Below are 21,511 nucleotides of genomic sequence, written 5' to 3'. Positions count from 1 at the left end.
CCCCAATCCACAGGAATGTGGGCACAGGCCTGGCACCAGAATTACTTCTTTGCAGGCATCACTGGATGGCTCCCCATGGATGGCTGGCACTGAAAACCTCCAAACCATGGTCTGGTAAACTGGGAGGCATATTGGTCAGAGGAGGCCCCAGAGTACCAACGGGAACATCTAAAGGCATGAAAAGAAGGATGCTCCAAGCCCTTCAAAGCTCGGGGCCTGTTGACCGGCAAAGACTTGGGCCTATGGTCCTGCACACTATTCATGAGGTTATCTAGACCTTTGCCAAACAGAAGTTGCCCCTGGAAGGGAAACCAGACCACTGTCTGATCCACAGAATCCTGCATGACAAAATGGAATAGGCAAAAAGCTTAGAGAAGACTTTCAACATGTCATTCAGGGCACCTGCCACATAGCCCACCCCCGAACCAAGATATCAAGGTCCCTGAGCACAATAGTGTCAGGATCATGGCGGAGCTTAGAATGGCACACCCTGGCCATAGAGGAGGCAGCCATCATCGCCTTAATTCCGGTGGCTGTGAGTCAAACAGGCGCTTGAGAATGAAATCCATTCTATGACCATGAACATCGTTCAGGACTCCCCCATCACTGGGGAGAATAGTGTGTTTGGTAACCTGTGCCACTGAGGAATCCACCTTCAAGGAAGCGAAACACTGGTTAAAAGCATCTGCCATAGAGTAGAGCCGAGACATGGCCCTAGCACATTTTAAGGGGCCTTCAGGTGCCTCCCAAATGTCCATGAGAATCCAAACTGTGTTGGGATGATCAGAAAAGGTGGCGGATTGCGGCTTTTGATAACTCATGCAGGAACATTCCACAGTGACATGCTGCCCAGCCTCAGCTTTAACTCCTAGAGTGACTTGGAGATCAAATCCACCAGATGTATGGGCTTAAAAAAAATCTATGCACAGTGGGATCTTCCCCCAGATCTGGGGCTCCACCTGGATCTTGGTCCTAGAGATCTGCAACATTTCCATAGTAGTGGTGCATACGCAGAGGCATTGTCAGGGTATCCAGGTCAACCACAGGTATGGCTATCATACTGACCGGGATCACAATGGGGGGGAGGGGGCAGGAGAAAAGGCCCGTGCCCTTTGAAGGAAGGGTCCCCACAGCCAGCGATGACGCCTGCGGAAGGGTGGTTGGCACTGATTTCTTAGTCAAATCAGCCCGATACATCATATTAATAAATTTGAGGGAAAACCCAACATCCAAGGCAGGAGCTGCCTCCTGCGGACCCTTCTTGGAACTCTTAGAGGACTTGTGAGATTTTTCAGCTGAATTGTGCTTGTGTTTCCCTGGAGCGTCAACTGCTCACTCCATGGGGCTCCCATCGCCATTTTTTTAAGCACACAGGCAGAGACAGCGGCAGGACCCCCTTCAGATGTCAAGGGTACTTGAGCCAAATAGATTTTGCCCCTCTTACATGCCATGGTGCATGTATAACATGGCTGCGCACCTGACAGCCATCCACTACAAATGGAATCCTGCCCTGGGGAGTCCATCTGGGCGGTTTTCTTGAAAAACAAAGCTTGCAGAGGCTAAAAATAACTTTTAAAAAAAGACTGAAAATCCAAGTTGGCCGCCACGGTTGCTATTTATAGAATAAATTAGCCCGGGAAAAGCACTGAACGCACATAAAAATGGTGATTATGCGATTTTAGGGGTGGTGTGGGTGATAGGGTACACTCCCAAACCTACTAAAACACCCTTTTAAAAAGACACCCCCCTCCCCATCAAAATCAGTGATTCAGGCTGTCAGCTTTTCACTCACTGTGTCATGTGCTGCCTGGAACTGCATGGAGAGAAGTTGAAACTGCTTACAGGGAGATCTTCTGCCTCAACAAGCAGAGCAAACTGAACTGCTGATAGTCTGATTGCCCACCCCTTTCCCGCCGAGAATGGTGGAGGGGTGTCAGGCCGAGGACCTCTGCCACTCTCGGACACCCCGTGGACACGCCTGGCAGATGAAACGCAGTCGGTCCTGATCCTGGGAAAACTTCCACACAGCCTCTGCCTGACCCATTAGCGGGCAAATCTGGGGTGAGCAAGCTCCCAAGGGAACGGTCCCCGAGCCCCAATCTGAAGTGCAGGCTGTCCAGAGGGTCCACCATCAAGCAGTCAACACCCTAGAAACAGAATGAGAATAAAGTCTGCGATCTCCCACAATCAGAGCTGTCCCTGCAGGGAACCTCTGCAGCATGAGACTCGAAAACATGATTGAAAGGACTGAATTTAAAGAAAATAAACACAAGCAGAAAAGACAAGCTCCTACAGTCTGGCTTGTAGGAAAGAAATTGATTTCCTGGGGGACACTACTGAGGTATGAGGGGAGGGGCTCAAGACTGTTATGAGGCTTCCTACAAGCTCTGGCAAGTATGGGAAAATAACCCACTAGTCCAGGAATAAGGTTGGGATGGGTGGGTACTTTACTCACAAAACTTGATAACTCTTATATTGTTTGCATGTACAATTCTCTTTTCAATAAAGTTGATGTGGAAAAAAATGAACTGTACTGCATTTTTCTACAAAGTATAACATTACTGCTTCCACTATTTCAGTGTAATATAGGCAAAATTCTTAGTACCATACCATCAGCAAGAAACTAATGCAAAATTAAAACCTGCAGTTAAATGCAGCAAAACAAACCAAATACTCTGCTTTCTTTTCATGTCTTTATGAGAGAAATCTTTAGACACTCAATGTACATGGGTAAATGGGCTATGTGAAAATCATCCAGCAGGTAAAAAGCATGCATATTGATGGTTAGGAAAAGTGCCAGAAAAAGTAGGTTCATATCTCACTACAAATTCTCAGAGAGGAAATACACTCATTTTCACTGCATCTTCAAAAGACATAAAATGGGGCCAATGTTTAGATAGTGGGAGGCAGATGGTTGCCTCCCACAGTCAACAGTGAACCCAGATATTCAGTGCTGGGACCATATTTAGCCATTGGCACTGAATTTCCAGGTTTAGTGCAGCCATGTCTGACCCAGCAGGTGAAGCAGATATTCATCAGCTGGCCCACTTTTTAGGAAGGCCTGTTTGGCTGCTAGATTTAGCTAAATACCACTGAATATCGAGCGGAAAAGGGTAAAGCCTTACCAGTCCCAGGACTCCATTTTCACTCTGTAGGTGAACTGTAATATCTGGCTTGATGAAGTTGCTGGCCAACATTGGCATGCCAATGCCCAAGTTTGCTAAAATAAAGTAGTTAAGGTACTGCTTATATAATCATAAAGTTTGGGCACTAGCATGATTAATTATAGTTCTCATTAGAACAGATATTACAATAAATCATTCAATTTTCCTTAAAATATTTTTGTTTTTAATTAAAATTTCCAATATATTCACATGGAATTCTAGAAAAATGTTAAACAGTGTTACCTTCCCTCTCAAGGACAACAAACATGTTCTACAACAAGGGTCCCCAACCACCGGACCGCAGGCTGTACCAAACTGTGCTGCACAGAAATTTTTATTTATGTTGCAGGTAGTCCTGGGTTTTGGCCGGCTCCCTCCTCCCAGCTGCACTTCTCTTCACAAAGCCACAAGCAGCGGCTCCTACATGCTGCCCGCAGCTGACCCGGAAGCCTTCCCCTCTAGGTTTCTGGGTCAGCCACAGGCCACGTGTTGAAACTGCAGCTACAGCTTTGTGAAGAGAAGTGCAGCTGGGAGGAGGGAGCCATCCAGATCAGGTAAACACCTGCAGGAGGGAACCACAAAAAATAGAGGAAGGACGAAGAGGGGCACACTGGGACACAGAAGAAAAAGAGGGAGCACACACTTTGGACAAAGGATGGAAAGGAAGGAAGGAGGGGGAGGGACTAGAAAGGGAAAATTGTTGGGCATGGGTGAGTGAGAAAGAGAGAGTGTGAGTGAGAGAAAGAGTGAGTGAAAGATTGAGTGAGGGAGAGAGAAAGAGTGAGAGAGAGATATGGTGCACATGGGGAAATGAAGAAAGAGGAGAATTGTTGGGCATAGAGAGGGAGAGAGAATTATTGGATGAGGTACAGATTAGAGAACTGCACAGGAACGGGGACGATGGGGATCCCATGGGGACAACCCCTCGGGTCACGGGGATCCCGTGGGGACACCCCTCTCGGTCGCAGGGATCCCGCGGGGTTGGAGGCAGCTCGAGCCGAGTGGCTCATCTTCTTTTCCGGCCTTCCTGTAGCTCCTAGGTCTCTTGAGTCCACACTAGCCGACCCGGAAGTCTTCCCCCGACGTCAGAGCTAACGTCAGAGGAATGCTTCTCATCAGCTACTTGCAGCATGCAGGGCCCGCTGCCCTGTGATTATTAAGAAGTGCTGCTCTGACTAACGTCGGGAGAGGTGGTGAGATGGTTCTGTCATGCGCCTCGCATGCCACAGAGGAGTGGAAAGAAGGAAGCAGTAAGTCTTGCGGGAGGGGAGCAGAACGGGAGGGAGCAAGCAAGTGGGCATGCATGCATTGTAATTAGGAGGAAGCAGTTGGGAGGTGAGAGGGGCCCAAATGTGGGACACAGGACAGAGTGCATTTTTGAACACAGAATGCAGGGAGGAGCAACATTAATGGAAAGAGGACAGATTGGCTGCTTGAGTTGGGGGTTTTTTTTGTTTTGTTTGGGGATTTTTTTTTTGGGGGGGGGGTGTTCCTGTACATTGTACAAAAAGGCAAGGAAGGAAGGGAAACTGTCTTCAGGCCTTTGCTTTTTATAGAAAGCTAGTTAGCTAGTTATGACGTCCACAACCTTGTTGAATGGCATAAACTTGGGAGAGAGGACGGAAGAAGGTAGGGAAAGTGATGCTGAGGTGGAGGAGAGAATAGAAAAGGGAGAATTGGGCACGAGTGTGTCAGTTAGAGTGAAAGAGATGGTGTACACGGGGAATGGAAGAAAGAGGGAGGGAGTGAGGTACAGATGAGAGGGAGAAATATTGTGGTGGAACGGACAGATTGAAATGGATGCAAGAGGGAGGAATGTTGGACATGGTGGTGAAGGGAATGGAGGGAGAGCTGTGGCATGATGCTGGAAAGGGGTGATAGAAGGAGAAATGTTGGGCATGAGACTGGTGGGCAGGGGCGAAAGATGAGGAAGGGATAAATGCTGGACCATGGTAGGAGGAACCAATGGACAGCAACAGAAGAATTTACAGAAGATGGGAAAGCGGAAAAAAGAAACTTGTTGGAAAAATAAGTCTCCAGACACCAAAGGTAAAAAACAGAATTTACTGACTAAAATATGATAGCTTTGGGAAATGTATATAGCAGATGTCTTTGCATTGTGTTTAAAAGAAAAGGAAATGCATTTCTGGTTTTATTTCTACAGTGTTGAAGTATTTGCTGACCCTTGATGTGGCTGATGGGGATCCCAAGCACCGCCAGCAGAGGACCTCCTCTAGAGATGGCCAGAACTCCCCTCCAACAATCAGTCGCTGGCAGCATCCTTGAGCCACTGAGTTGCCAGCATCTGTGACTCAGGGACACTGCTGCTTCCTGCCAAGCTTGGCAAAAGGGACCCCTGGCCAACTGCAAAGGAAGTCCTCAGCTGACAGCTTGGGGGGTTCTCATCAGCTGAGATTTTACATTTACATTAGAGGCTCTGGTAGAAACCCGTTTACAAAGTAAGTATTCTTCCCAATTAATATTTCCAAATTAATAAAGTGTCTTTGCTTATTTGTAAATGGATCTCTACCAGAGTCTTTAATTCACTATTTCTGAAGTTTATAGGGACAGGCGGGGACGGAGGGGATTCCTTGCAGGGACGGGTGGGATTTCTGTCCCCACACAACTCTCTAGTACAGATGCATGGGAAAGAGAGAGATGAGAAGGAGAAATGTTGGATTTGGTGGTGGAGAGGGATAATAATAATAATTTATTTATAACCCGCTATACCTTAACAGTTCAGAGCGTTTTACAACAAAGAGAATCTGCTAGACGCAGATGAAATACAAATGGAATTACCATATTTTTCGCTCCATAAGATGCACTTTTTTCCCCCCAAAAAAGTGGGTGGAAATAAGGGTGCATCTTATGAAGCGAACATACTCCCCACCCCGGCGGTACCTTTAAATTTTGGTAGTCGGTGGACGGTTGCCTTCTGATTATGTTGGGGCCAGTGGCACAGAAGCGCGCTAATGCCTAGGCCCGTGACACTTCCTAATTGTGGTAGTCACTGGTGCTCCACTAGATGGCTGCCTGTTGATTGCCAGTATGTCGGGGCCAGTGGCGCGCAAGTGTGCTGCTGCATGGGTGCACCACTTCCTGAATTTAAAGGTGCTGGGGGTATGTAAATGTGATGATTGATGGGGGGGCTGGGATGGAATTTAAAAGGTGCCAGGTATATATTAGTATACAATTTGGTTCAGAATTTTTTTTTCTTGTTTTTCTTCCTCTAAATCTGGGGTGCGTCTTTTGGCGAGGTGCATCATATAGTGCAAAAAAAACACAGTATATAACTTGCATGGTTGGGTTTCTTTAGCCAACATTGTCATACAAAAGAGATTTCACAGGTTTCCTTACACATTTGGTAAGGGGAAGAATTCACAAAAGAGGTTTCTCAAACAACTTTGTCATACAAATAAGATTTCACAGATTTCCTAAACATTAGCCTGGTAGGCTAAAGTTTTGTCCAAGAATCTTTTTACAATACATCCTTTTAGCATAGGAAAAGAGTATAGAGAAATTCTACGCATGGGTCAAAGGTTTTTAGAGAATACAAAGTGGTTGACAAGATAAATGGGAGCAAGTCCTGGGACAGATGGAAAGGGATGCAAGAGGGGCCTCAAGGAGGTGGAGAAAGTGGGAAGAATACTAGGATCAGACTTTGGGAGGGAAAAGGGAAGGATTCCAAGTTAGCCACAGGCAGCGTGGTGGGAGGGAGGGAAGAATGCTGGACATGGTGGTGGAGGTAATGAAGGGAGAGATGTGGCATGTAGAGAATGACATGGGGAAAAAATTTGTCCCCATCTCCACAAGCTCGGTCCCATCCCTGTCTCGTCCCTGCGAGCTCAGTCCACATCCCCATCCCATCCCTGCAAGCTCGGTCCCCGTCTCCACCCCCAAACCATCTGATCCCATCCACACAAGCCTCGAATAGTTTTATACTTAACTTATTTTATTAAAGTACTAGTCTTTAAGCCCGTTACATTAACGGGTGCTAGAATAGATGTGTGTCTTTCTTTTTTTCTCTCTCACTCCTTGGCCGCTTTCTGTCTCTCTTTTTCCTCGGCTGTCCACCATCACTCCTTCCATGCTCCCCCTTGTCCAGCAGCAGCCCTTCTCCCTTCTTTTTACCTCCCCTGTGTCCAGCAGCACCCCTTCACTGCTCCCCCTGTCCAGCAGCACTCCTTACCTGCTCCCCCTGTCCCTCTTCCTGCTCCCCCTGTCCAGCAGCACCCCTTACCTGCTCCCCCTGTCCCTCTTCCCTGCTCCCCCTGTCCAGCAGCACTCCTTAACTGCTCTCCTGTCTCGTTCCTGCTCCCCCTGTCCAGCAGCACCCCTTACCTGCTCCTTGTAATACATTTGCACAGGATTATCAATGGCTGCCATGACAATCGGTAGCAGCTGGAGAGCTTTCCATGACAGTAAGACTGCTTTAACGAGTCTTACTGCCACGGAAAGCTGTTGTGTTTTGGAGGTCCTAGTTTGGAGAAAGAGCAACAAGTAAATCTGTCCACTATTTCTTGATCTCTGTGCAGAATTCTGCACAGCAGGAGAATTAGGTACAAATTATCTAATGTACAGTGGCACAGAATTACCCTGTAAGAACCTGCTATCTTATTAACTCTAGAGTTAATAAGATAGCAGGTTCTTACAGTAGATACGGTCTATTGAAAACTGACCCTTTAGAGATATTTGAACACCTTGATAGCTGTATAGAAAATATCACATTCCTGTAGTGTGATTTTTTTTATATGTCATCCAAAAAGCTTAGAATGTGTGAAGAGCTCAATTTATTTAATGCTTTTAAATTAAAAAAAAAGGATACCATACATGCCATCTTCAAACTCTAGTGCTGCCCGACGGATGATTCTCTCTCTTACGACATCTGCTTCTTTCTTAGGTTTTGGTTTAGAGTCTTCAGCTTTTTTAACTGTTAATCTCTATAATATAGTGATAAAACATGTAGCAAGGTCACTGCAAGTTGAATAAGCTGAGGTATACAAATGAGAGACTTAGGCAGAGATTCTAAGCATTAATCAGTGCCTTTTTGAGATTATTTCCCCAATTTACAAATCAAGAAACATCTGAATTACCATGGTGTTAAGATGACAGTTGCACAGGCAGCAGTGAGGAATGATGAAACTACTGTGTTTTAATAAGCCAGATGTCAAGAAAAACTTATTTTTGGACATACTGAAGTGGTAACAAACACTAAAAAGAGAGAGAACCAGGAAGTAGCCATGAAATAACTACCTGCCACTACTCTGTTGACAGTCATTGCATTCAAGTGTCTGACCTTTTTGTTCTTTGTTAGGTAGAAATCCAAGAAATGGGTGAATGTTTCAAACAATGAGGCCTGGAGGCGCTAAAAATGATCATTAAGACTGTGCAGGTTGCTATGGGCTGATTTTTTAAGAACATAATAGCCTTACTGGGTCAGACCAGTGGCAGGCCGAGTTGAGGATGTATCCAAAGGAGCAACTCCACTGAAATACACTGTGAAGGTGGACTGGAACTGCGCAGAGGGAGAAAGCATAGGTACCGTAAAAGGTGTTATCCAGGGACAGCAGGCAGATATTCTCACAAATGGGCGACATTACCGATGGAGCCCTAGTACAGGCACTTTAAAAGTGCATCGCCATTTTAAGATTTTTAAATGTTCACGATAGCCCGCACCGAACATGCACGAGTGAGTGCCTTCTTGCCCGAAGGAGGTACGCGGTCCATCAGTTAAGAAAAGCCAGCTAAGAAGCCAATCAGAGGAGGTGAGTGGGTTGTGAGAATATCTACCTGCTGCCCTGGATAACACCTGTTACAGTAAGTAACTATGCTTTATCTCAGGACAAGCAGGCAGCATATTCTTACACATGGGTGACCTCCAAGCTAACTAGAATGGGATGGTGGGAGTGCTGGCCTTTAAGAAAATAAATTTTGTAATACTAACTGGACGAAGTGCCCATCCTGTCTAGAGAAAGACTCCAGACAATAATGAGAGGTGAATGTGTGAACCGAGGACCAGGTGGCAGCTTTACATATTTCCTCAATAGGAGTAGATCTAAGGAAAGCAACAGAAGCTGCCATAGCTCAGATTGTATGGGCTGTGACCTGACTCATCAGGTGCGGGCCAGGCTGACCATAGCAGAACGAAATATAGGCAGTAAACCAGTTGGAAATAGTTCTCTTGGAAACAGGATGCCCCAGCTTGTTAGGATCAAATGAGACGAAGAGTTGGGGAGAAGTTCTACGAGGCTTTGTCCTGGCAATGTAAGAAACAAAAGGACGTTTACAGTCCAGAGTGCAAAGAGCTGATTTTCCTGCATGAGAATGAGGCTTAGGGAAAAAACTGGAAGAACAATCAATTGATTGAGATGAAACTTGTCACCAATTTCGATATAAACTGAATGCGTGCACAGAACTACTTTATCAAGGTGAAAAACTGTGAAGGGTGGATCCGCCACTAACGCTTGGAACTCACTGACCCTCTTACAAAGGGGAGAGAAAGAATAAAAACAACTTTCCAAGGGCCATTGGTTCAAATGGAGGCTTCATCAACCTGGAAAGAATCCTATCAAGGTCCCAGACTACAGGTGGAGGTTTGAGAGGTGGTTTTACCTTGAAAAGTTCTTTCATTAACCTGGAGACCAAGGGATGAGCAGTAAGAGGCTTTCCCTTGACTGGCAGGTGAAAAACTGGAATAGCACTGAGACAAACTCTAATAGACATAGAATTGAGTCCAGAGTCAGACAGATGAAGTAGAGTATCCAACACCATTTCCACTGACAAGGAAGTTGGATTGTGATGATGAAGGAGACACCAGGAAGAAAACCTAGTCCACTTTTGATGATAACATTGTGGCGTGGCTGGTTTCCTGAAGGCATCAATAATATTGCGGACAGACTGAGAGAGATATAATGCAGATGGGCACAGCCAGAAAGAAACCAAGCTGTCAGATGGAATGATTGCAGGTTGGAATATATGTGCCACGGAGGAAGCAGAATAGGAAAAAATGGCACAGATATTTGCTTCCTTGTGCTGAAGTGAAGTAGAAGAGAGAACCAATGCTATATGGGCCACCAAGTAGCTATGAAAAGCAGGGTGGCTGACTCTTGTTGTAGTTTGAACAAAGACATCAACATGAAAAGGATGGAAATGCATAGAAAAAACATGCACGACCAATCCAGAAGAAATGCCTCTGCTTTCCAGACAGTGTAATGAGTATAGTCTGAAGCAAAAATGGGGCAACTTGTGATTGGTGGGAGTCACCCACAAGTACACCTGGGAGTGCCCCATTGAGCATAGATGGAATGGAGAGCTGCAGAGGCCATTCGTTAAGCTGAAGAATTCTGCTAAGTTTGTCTGATAGGGAATTCTGCTCCCCTGGAAAACAGACAATCGTCAAGACAAGGAGGCAAGCAGTTGCCCAAAGCCAGATTTTCTGAGCTTCATGACATAATAGGAGAGATCCTGTGGCTCCATGCGTGTTTACAGAATACATGGGTAGTTGATTGTCCATGCAAAGGAGGACTCCAGGGCTAAAGAGATGTTGAAAAAACATTGCAAGCATAATACATCCTTCTGAACACAGTAAATTGATATGAAAACGTGTGCTCCTTGATAGACTAAAAACCTTGGTTTAGAAGGACATCCGGGTGCGTTTCCTAGATATGAGATGGGTCATCGACATCACCCCTTGAAGAGGAGGAAAGTGTAAAAAGAGACCTCTGAAGAGTATGGAGGAAGTCATACAGTGTTGAAGCAACTGCTGAATAAAGGATGGTAGAGAAATATGCTGTTGCTGAAGAGCAAGGGTCCGCTGTGGAATACGAAGATGGAGTCTTGCCAGTAGTGGTTCATGTTATGTGGAAGCCATATGGCCTAGGAGAACCTTCAAGTGCTTTGCAGAGAATGTTTGGATTTGAAACATATGTATACAGAGGCAAAGGAGAGTGAGCAAACGATCCGGAAAAAGAAATGCTTTCAATCGAGTAGAGGCTAGGAAAAAGCCCAAAGACTGAAAAACTTCGCTAGGGCCACTGCCTGAAAGGAAAAAACTGCTGAATAACTAGTCGTACAGGTAAAGAAAATCTGAAGACTGAGATCGGAGTGTCATTGCCACAATAAGCAAGCACTCCATCCAGACTTTGAAAGAAGATGATAGGCTGTAAAAAAGGATCGGTAGTGGAATCTGCGCTTATTGACTGAAAAAGCGCAAATACTTGCAGGAAGCCCGAAGGAATGACAGAGAAATACAGGCTTCCTTGAAACCCAGAGAGCTGTGAATCGGGAAGGTTGAAAAGAGTACACCTGGGTGCTAAAATAATAGGATAACTAAAAGGTGTTGATAACTAATCGTATGTTTGGGGAGAAGAAACTCCAGACCCTGAGAACTCAGGGATGTTAAACAGCCGGACAGCGGCCAAAGGGCCCCGGAAATGAAGAGAAGGAAATGTGAGGAAAAACACACAAAGTGCACTGTACGAACAAATTCCCACTAATCGAGCAAAAAGAAGGAAATGCTGTGATTTAAAACAGGAGAAGAAAAATATCCTAAAATGGATTGAGCGGTCTCCTCCTCCCCTACAGCCACTTCCAAATCTCCGGCACGAAGTACAAAGGGACGTAGGAGACACTGGCATAGTTTGGATGCTCGCAGGAAGGCACCCTGTAACATTAGTGGAACAGTGGAAGGCAGTGTGTGGTGCAGTGGTTAGAGCTACAACCTCAGCACCCTGAGGTTTGGGGTTCAAATCCCTCACTGCTCCTTGTGGCCCTGGGCAAGTCACTTAATCCCCTCATTGCCCCAGGTACACTAGACAGCGTTTGAGCTCACCAGGACAGAAAGGAAAATATGATAAAGTACCTGTATGTAAACCACTTAGTGGTATATAAGTAAATAAATAAAATAAATATTTAAATTAATAAATACATCTTGTTGATCCTGCATTGCAGCGAAACAGAGGAGTAGATGTAGTGATGGAAAGACTAACTGATAGGCTCTCCATGTTAGTTAACCCCCACCCAGAAAAAGTCAATCGGGGAGAAACAACAGAACCAGCATACACTGTTGAAACGCCATGGTAGAATCTTGAAGTCTTCAGCGAAAGAATACAGAAGCATCTATGTAAGGGTCCAAATAGGGAAAGAAGGTCTGGAGGTCAGCTATTAGCGTCATAATAAAATTATGCTTGTACAGCCATATCAGAAAGACCAGGTTTGTTGTTTCTCTCTTTTTTTTTTTTAACTGGGAAGGCAAAGTCAAGCAGCGGAAGACAATGCTGCAGACAATATTAATTTGGTGTACAGTAGCAATGTCGGCTCTCCTTCCATATCAACACCGAACAGATAGTTTTAGTTTTGAGTGGAAAATGGGAACTGAGGCTATGCTCCTGAGGAACACGTCAAAAAGGCTGTGTAGGCTTTTGTTGAGCAGCCAGTTGAGCTGACGTGGTTTTTGCTTTTACTTCCTAGTTGAGGAGGAGCAGGTCTTGTAGTATACCTGTGGTGCTGGTCAGAGAATGGAGGAGAAAGAAGGGGGTGTTTGTAAAAGGAGAAAGTAAGAAGAATGCTGTGCTGGAGTCACTATTAATAAAAGAGGGGGCATTGTGCAAAGATACCATCAAATGAGGTGCCAATTTCCATTTTAACAGAAGGCACTAGACTAGAGTCAGTGCTACTGCCCACTGAGCAAGCACTTACTCAGTAACTGCTAGAGCTTTTATCACCAAGACAGCACCAATAAGAAGAAAAAAAACTTCAATTCAGTAAATAGAGCAATACAAAGGCATTATAGTATTTTCATCTTTGTTTTCCATTCCTTTCCTAATAATTAGCCACCGCCACACATTGAGCTGAGAGTTTCAACGTATCCTCAACGATGACACCTAGATCCTTTTCCAGGGCGGTAACTCCTAATGTAGAACCCTGCATCACATAGCTATATTTTGGGTTCCTAGTTCTCAGCTACTACTCTAAGTTTTCTCCCACAAGATTGAAACTTTGGACAGAATTTCCTCATTCGTGAGAGAAAATGCTTAGTGCATAAGCTGCTATATGCAAGACTGCCAGATGCTAGGCTACTCATTTGCAGGGAAATGTTACACAAGTATGTTTTTTTGAAAGAAGTATCAACTGGCTCAGATATTAGAAATACATACTTCTATTCTCTTCTCATATGCCTCTCCTTTTATTATCCGTTGTGCAAAGATACTGGGAATGTGAACATCCTCAGGGGCAAATGTTCCCACGTCAACAATTTCTTCAACCTACAAAGGAAAACAGATTATTCAAATATTAAATATAATAAAGAAGTCATCATTTTGGCATATCTACAACTTTTTGTTAAAAAAATAATTTAAGACAAAGCATATAAGTACTGCCTGCTCCCTGACAGAAGGCATGTTTTATAAACTTACAGTAAACTTAAAAAAAATAAATAAAAAAAATCAGCCATTTATCACAAAAGAAATGTTAGCTGCATCAAGAAGTCAATTTAGGTTCAGGAAATACAAACTAATATTTTCAAAAGCATTTCTCGATTATTTCAGTCAACGTTGCAACACGTACACTATTATGATTCAGGGCTTCTTTTATCAAGCAGCGGAAGAGCATTTTACCACGGGCCAGTGAGGTAAATGATCTGATGCTCATTCAATTCCTATGAGCATTGGAGCATTTACCTTGCTGGCCTGTGGTAAAACACTCTACCGCTGCTAGATAAAAGGAGCCCTTAATTCCTAAACAAGCTATCGAGAACACACAATAATTGAAGAATAAACTTTTAATTAGATAGGTGCTAAATTTTGGCTTTGTCTCATTACTGGAAGACAAATATTCTTTTGAATTTGTAAAAGAATTATATTCTGTCATACTAGGATTCAAATATGTTTCATTGGGCTGTAGGCTGGAGAGTCCAGAAAGAGAAGGCAGCTCACCACAGCCCAGGACAAGCCTGAACCACCAAGTACAATGCAAAAATCATGATGTCAGAAAAAAAAAAAAAAAAAAAGAATATGGTAGTAAAGGGAAAAAGAAACACAAAGGTATTGTTAATAAACTTGACAGCACTAAGTGACTATTCTATACCAGTGTTTCTCAACTCGGTCTTGGAGTACCCTCTTGCCAGTCAGGTTTTCAGGATATCCACAATGAATATGCATGAAAGAAATGTGCATATAATGGAGGCAGTATATGCAAATTTCTTTCATGCATATTCATTGTGGATATCCTGGAAACCTGACTGGTAAGGGGATACTCCAGGATCGAGTTGAGAAACATTGTTCTATACAATGTATGAAGAAACAAAAGACCAAGTATAAAGAAAAGTAATCAAAGGCCCCCAAATTGTGTCAAAATACAAAGATATATTTTCAATTGTATTAGATACGACTGTTCTAATTTCTAATATCACCTTGATATGTTGATATACATATCACATCCTCTATATATTCAAAAAAAAAAAAAAAAAAGAGTCTTCTTTAGCACAATGTGAACACACAAAAACTTTTAGAGACAGAGAGTGTGGTGCAGTGGTTAAAGCTACATCCTCGGCACCCTGAGGTTGTGGGTTCAAACTCACTGCTTTTTGTGACCCTGGGCAGGTCACTCAATCCCCCCATTGCCCCAGGTACATTAGATAAATTGTGAGCCCACCAGGACAGAAAGGGAAAAAAGCTTGAGTACCTGTAAAACTGTTCTGAACACCCCTGAGAGAATGGTAGAGAAAATGTAATAAATAAATAATACTCAGTATATGCTGATTTAAGACTGAGGGTTTTTTCCTCCAGGTATCCTGAACCATTCCCATAAAAATGATGTATCAAACAAAACAATCTAAATTAAACATTGTCCTTCAAGGACAGCCAGTATAAAGAGAAGTAGAAGAGTACACAGCACAGTAAATGATGGCCAAAAAGACCCTCTTGGTCCATTCAGTCTGTCCACACTCCAAATCATGCACTCTTGAATAACTGTTGATTTTCTTCCATATTCTACTTTAAAAGCTGCTCTATCTCCTTTTTAAATGGCACCAAGGAACATGGTGCTTATCACTTCTCAGTCTTACATTAGGTGCCATTTATAGAATTGCGCCTAGTGACAGCTAAACTGGATTTAGGTGTCAGTAGATTCCCTAACCTTAGGCGTTCCCTATTTATGCCAAAGTTTTCTTTGCCTAAATACCAGTGCCCAAGTCCAGTTTAGACACCTACACATAAAACACACCCAAGATCTGCCCACGATCTGTCCTTAACCACACCTACTTTCTGGTAGGCACCTTGGACTAGGCGCCTACCACCCAATTAATTTTAATCTAATAGTTGCTAATTATCAGCATTGATTATGTTTTTTTAAATAATTAAGTTAGGCACTCAGATTGGCTAGGTACACTGATCTAGATGCCTAACTTTAGATTCTGATTTGTACATCCTTGTAAAATCTGCCTCCATACATGTATTCCCACTTTAAAATGAGAAATACATAGTCACTGTTTCAGTACACAAACAATAACCCTATGCAATTTCTGCATCCTGGCCATCTACATATGTATGTTTTCTGGCATTGCCATTTACATGCATATGCAATCTGTACAAGGAAATGCTACTATTTCTTTGTGCAGAGAATTCTAAAATGACTGCTAAAGTAAACCATATAGCTACCAATTTTCTTCATTAAGTGGTTTCTAGGCACTTTAGATTGTAAAGGAAAAATATATTTTTTTAAATATTGCACATTTTTAATAGAAGTCTTGCTAGTCATTAACATTATTCAATGTGTGGGAGTGACAAAACTGACATGAAGGGGTGGGGGATTACAACAGATGTATAAAAAAAATCTGCTGGTCATTCGTTATATGTCACCAATCAAATTGTAGAGAGCAGGACTATGAGAACACAATCAGATGAAATACAAATTGCAACTAGCAATTTATTGCTCAGTAAACAAAACTAAATGAGGCTTGATTATCTCAAAGACTATTCTTTGTATGTTCTTCAAACATCTTTAGTATACACTGTGTTGACAGTAACCCTCATCTGATGTTCTTCAATTTAGTAACATTTATTTCATCCTTTGTAAAAATTAGGAATTTCTTTGACAAACCAAGGTATAAGTAGAAAGCTAAGACTCTTAAAAGAAATACATTTTACAGTACCATAAACGTCTTTGAGGTTACCAGTAGCTTTACTACAGCTAATGAAAATTTTTTTTAAAACCCATCAATCTCATCTTAAAAGCTGCTGCAAATTACAACCTATGGACAATAAAAAGAAATTATAAACTTACTCTGGTAAGTTCTTTTCCAGTAGATAGGTGAGAAATTCTAGACCAGGGGTGTCAAAGTCCCTCCTCGAGGGCCGCAATCCAGTCGGGTTTTCAGGATTTTCCCAATGAATATTGCATGAGATCTATTAGCATACAATGAAAGCAGTGCATGCAAATAGATCTCATGCATATTCATTGGGGAAATCCTGAAAACCCGACTGGATTGCGGCCCTCGAGGAGTGACTTTGACACCCCTGTTCTAGACACTGTGCCAATGTGGAAGGAATCCACTCTGGATTTTTTTACTCTGCCTCTGTTGTACTTCAATGGGCTCTTTAGCTCCACCTACAGTTAGTACCCAAGCACTGAGAGCCACCCAATACACGTGAAGTAGAGGCACCTGTAGCGCAGGCTTAGTAACAAATTGTTCCGCTCAAGGCTTTAAAGGAACACAGAACTACTTCATATAAAAAGAAAACATATATATATATATATATAACTAATTTTTTAGCCCGTTACATTAACGGGTGCTAGAATAGATGTGCAGACTTAAGCATTTCTTTCTTTCTTTCTCTCTGCCTCCTGTCTGTCTATCATGAGGACCTTGATGAGGGGGGCGTTTAAAACAGTAAACCTCTGGAGAGATTGGAAGAGAGCATCAACCAGTAGAGACACTGTCTCAAAGAAGGAGTCACTGTGCTGAGAGAGTGGGTCGAAAGCCTGCGCCCACAGATGCCAGGGTCCACTGAGGAATTCTGAGGTGAAGTCTGGCAAAAGGAGTCACATGAACTGTAGAGGCCATGTGAATAAAGTGAGGGATTATACTTTTTGATAAAGTTGAATGAGAGCATCCTGATGTTGTTGAGGAAGGAATGCTCTCAGTTGTACAGTGTTCAGTATAGCTCCAATGAACTGTAGAGTCTGAGAGGGCTGTAGCTGGGATTTTGGAAAGTTTATTTCGAACCCCAAACTTTGGAGGAACCAAATAGTCCATTGGGTCGCTACAATAACCTCCTGAGATGTTGAATATTTGATCAGCCAATCGTCCAGGTATGCGAAAACCCGAAGACCATGGCTATGCAGAGCTGCTACTACTACTACTAGGCACTTGGAGAAAACTCTGGGAGATGATGCCAGACCGAAGGGCAGCACTCTGTACTGAAAATGATGATTTCCCACCTGAAATATGAAAAACTTGCAAGAGGCTGGATGAATGCGAAATTGAGTGTAAGCCTCTGAGATCCAGAGAGTATAACCAATCGTTGTGATCTAGAAGGGGATACAAGGATGCTAGGGACAGCATCCAAAATTTTTCTCTGACAAGAAATTTGTTGAGAGCTCTGAGATCCAAAATAGGTCGCAGATCTCCCATCTTCTTCAGGACAAGGAAGTAACAGGAGCAAAAAACCCTTCTCTGCTGTTCCAGGGGAACTTTCTCGATGGAATGGAGACGAAGCAGAGCTTGAGCTTCCTGAAGAAGAAGGGTGGTCTGCGACGGATTGGAAGGATACTCTCTTGGGGGAAGATCTGGTAGAACCTGTATGAAGTAAAGAGAGTAACCTTCCCTGATGATAGTGAGGACCCAGAGGTCGGATGCAGTGAGCTCTCATCGTTGGTAAAAATGATGGAGACAACCCCCAATGGAGAGAGGAGAGGACAGAAGCAGAATAATTGAGGTTATGCTCTGTGTTAGATGGTCAAAAAGACTGAGAGGCCTTGGGTGCAGTAGGAGTCCGAGGTTTTTGCTGCCGTTGCTGTTGTTTCTTAGGAGGCGGCCTTAAATAAGGTGCTGACTTTTGAGGATAACGCCTCTTACCCTGGCATGGGATGTTGGCCAATCTTGTAAATTTGGATCCATGTCCATAGTGCGAAGCCAGGCAAGACGTCACATCGCCACCGAGAATGCAGCTACTCCAGAGGACATTTCAAATGCATCATATGCAGCTTGAACCATATGCATTCGAAGTTGACCCAGAGTGTGAGCATGTGCTGAAACTCTGGGAGTCAATGTTAAGGGAGATACTTGAAAAAAATTAGGCATGGCATTGACCAAATGCTTCAGATAAGAAGTAAAGGCAAAGTTATAGTTCAAAGTGCGGTTTGTCATCATCGAATTTTGATACAACCTTGTCCATAATTCTTCCCTCTCGATCAGGAGGGACTGTGGCATAAACTTTTGCAGGATTAGATCTTTTCAAAGAGGATTCACCGAGAAGAGATTGATGTGAGAGTTGAGACTTCACAAATCCTTTACAAGGAACCATCCTATATCAAGATTCCATCTTTGCTGGCACAGCAGGAATGGAATATGGTGTATCAAGATTTCTTTTGAAGGTTTGAGAAAGAATGCCACTCATGGGTAATTTGAGAGACTCCCTAGGAGGATGAGACATACCCAGTTCTTCCAAATACTACTTAGAGTATTTTGAGTCAGATTCCAAAGTAATTTTAAGATCTCTATTCATTTAGGATAGAAATTTTGTAAAGGACACCGGATTTGAAGAGGTATGACCCCGTTGAGGAGAAGGTATATGAGAACCCCTCGAGGTACCTTTCACAGCAGAGAACGAAGGTGAAGCTTCTTTGGAGTATTGACACCTGAGATCTGTATCCATAGGCAAAGATGCAGACAAATGCCCACTTCTGGAATGAGTCGAGGAAGCATAACATTGTTGGTTAGAAGAATCAACTGGTGAAGAACTCGACTGACGAGAATGGTGAGGCTCCACAACAGATCTCCTCGACAAAGGAGTGTGTGGTCTCGAAGAGTCTCGATGCTTCAATAAACGAGGCCTGTCTAGAGACGAGTACCTGGGTCTCGATGAATGCCTTGACAAATGAAGTGGTGAAGAGTTATACCTCGCTGCCTGGCTGGGCGGAACTTCCTCTCCGACGGCAGAATTGACGTCAGGGGAAGCAAAGAGAGCTTGGGGCAGCCGCGGCAGTGGCTTTGGGGCCTGTTTCCCCCGATGGTTGCAGCGGTGGCTTTGGGGCCTGTTTCCCCCGATGGTTGCAGCGGTGGCATTGGGGCCTGTTTCCCCCGATGGTTGCGGCGGTGGCTTTGGGGCCTGTTTCCCCCGATGGTGGCAGCAGTAGCTTTGTGGAGGGTAGGGAGAAAGAAAGGGGGCAGGCAGGGAGACAGAAGGGAAACAGAAAAAAAGAAAGGGGGCATCAAGAGAGAAAAAAAAAAAGAAAGGGCAGGGAGAGAGGAAGAAAAAGTTGGGGGAGGGAATGAGGTCTGGAGGAAAGGAAGCATACAGGCTGAAAGAAGGGAAGAAAGATTGGATGCACAGTCAGAAGATGAAAGTGCAACCAGAGACTCATGAAATCACCAGACAAGGTAGGAAAAATGATTTTATTTTATTTTAAATTTAGTGATCAAAATGTGTCTGAATTTATATATGCTGTCTATATTTTGCACTATGGCCCCCTTTTACTAAACCGCAATAGTGTTTTTTAGGGCAGGGAGCGTCGAGAGCAGCGCTGGGCATTTAGCGCAGTTCCCTGCGCTAAAAACTGCTATTGCGGTTTATTAAAAAGGGAGGGGGGTATATTTGTCTATTTTTGTATGGTTGTTACTGAGATGACAATGCATAGAGTCATCTGCCTTGACCTCTTTGAAAAAAACCCAGAATAGGAATGATAATTAACATTTTCTCAGCGTATAGTGTGCTTTGTGTTTTTTAATTTTATTGTTGGTAGATCATTTTGACTTGGTCATTTTAAAGTAGCTCGCAAGCCCAAAACGTTTGGGCACCCCTGAGCTAGAGCGTTGAAGCTGTGTATTTCTATTTTATCCCCCCTTTTACAAAACTGTGGAGCGTTTTTTTTAGCGCCAGCCGTGGTGGTAGCAGCGCTGATGCTCAGAATTCTATGAGCATCAGAGCTGTTACCACCGTGGCTAAAATCCACACTACAGTTTTGTAAAAGGGGGAGGGGTTAGTTTGTGATGACATATTCCATACTAGGCGAAGGTGTTTTCTATGTTCTGTGTGTTCGAAAGACATGGTTTTCTGTTAGGATTGACGTAGGATTGATCTGTGCTGGTCTGGCTTGTTTAGTTTTACAATGGGTGTATTGATGTACTGCTCACTGCAATATGTAAGATGCTGCCTTTTCCTAGGTACTCACATGTGACGTGGGGCTTGTTACTAAAAATCATGTTTTTTGTACAGATGGGGGGGTGCCAAAAAATGATGGGCCCTAGGTGTTACATATGCTAGGTACGCCACTGTATGTAAAGATACCAGAAAGCTGGCAAAGCAAAAACTTTAAGTAAATTGTTATTCTTCTAAGTTTTGAGTATTTAACCCTCCCACAATCTCACGGGCACTCGTTTCAAATTTATTGAGATTTTGATTTAAACGCAATATCAAATATTTTCAATGCGTATAACAAAAATAAATTTGGGGGAATAAATAAAACCATTTGAACAATAAACATACAAACATATCCATAGATGATTAAAAATACATAAGGAGTACAAGGATAAACTACATTTGTTTAAAAATGTGTCCTCCGCGCCTGCTCATAAATTTGTGGAGTATGTAACTTATCGCTCATGCATATTTTTTTTTGCACACACCTCATCAATCCTTAGAGGGAACATTGGCCAGGACATGGAAAGAAACACAGCCATGGCTAAATCGAAGCCCGCAGGCTGAGGCCGCAGAAGAGGCCCCATTGTCAAAAAAAACAAACTTTTTTTTTTTTTTTTTACAAACGCGCAGATAAACACAGCGACTCTGTAAAGAAAATACACGAGCCGTAGTGAGAGAAGGCACAAGTAAAACTAACTCTCATGCAGAGCCTTGAAATGAGTGCTTCTCAGTTCCGCGGAAAACTTATAACTAAGGAGACGCTGAGGAGACGCGTGCCCTACGTCAGGTTGGAAGGCACTCATGCATGAGCTATCTAAAAGTTCTTCAAGCAAGTCTGCTTGTGAGGCTGTCCGCATCGCGGCTCCGTGGATGATGTCACCCATATGTTGAGAATATGCTGCCTGCTTGTCCTGGCATAAACCCAATTTCCCTGGATGAAGAAGCAGTATGTTATGCTTCTAAGGCAGGGGTGGGCAACTCCAGTCCTCG

The 21,511-nt window shown here is 43.5% G+C and overlaps 1 protein-coding gene across 1 annotated transcript in view; it reads right to left on the bottom strand.

Moving 5' to 3' along the window:
- The window catches only part of OXCT1 (3-oxoacid CoA-transferase 1), a 283,735-nt gene that overhangs the window by 121,611 nt on the left and 140,613 nt on the right, over positions 1–21,511 (bottom strand). Inside the window, exons 8-10 of the mRNA XM_033932237.1 lie at positions 13,319–13,426; positions 7,990–8,104; positions 3,126–3,220 (exon numbers count right to left, since the gene is read on the bottom strand). Of these exons, the coding sequence (XP_033788128.1) occupies positions 3,126–3,220; positions 7,990–8,104; positions 13,319–13,426 (318 nt within the window). The remainder of the gene's footprint in view (positions 1–3,125; positions 3,221–7,989; positions 8,105–13,318; positions 13,427–21,511) is intronic.

The sequence above is a fragment of the Geotrypetes seraphini genome, chromosome 1, assembly GCF_902459505.1.
Source record: "Geotrypetes seraphini chromosome 1, aGeoSer1.1, whole genome shotgun sequence".
NCBI classification, from domain to species: Eukaryota; Metazoa; Chordata; class Amphibia; order Gymnophiona; family Dermophiidae; genus Geotrypetes; species Geotrypetes seraphini.
Note: the sequence above shows the minus strand (reverse complement) of the source record. Positions and strands in the feature narration are given on the sequence as shown.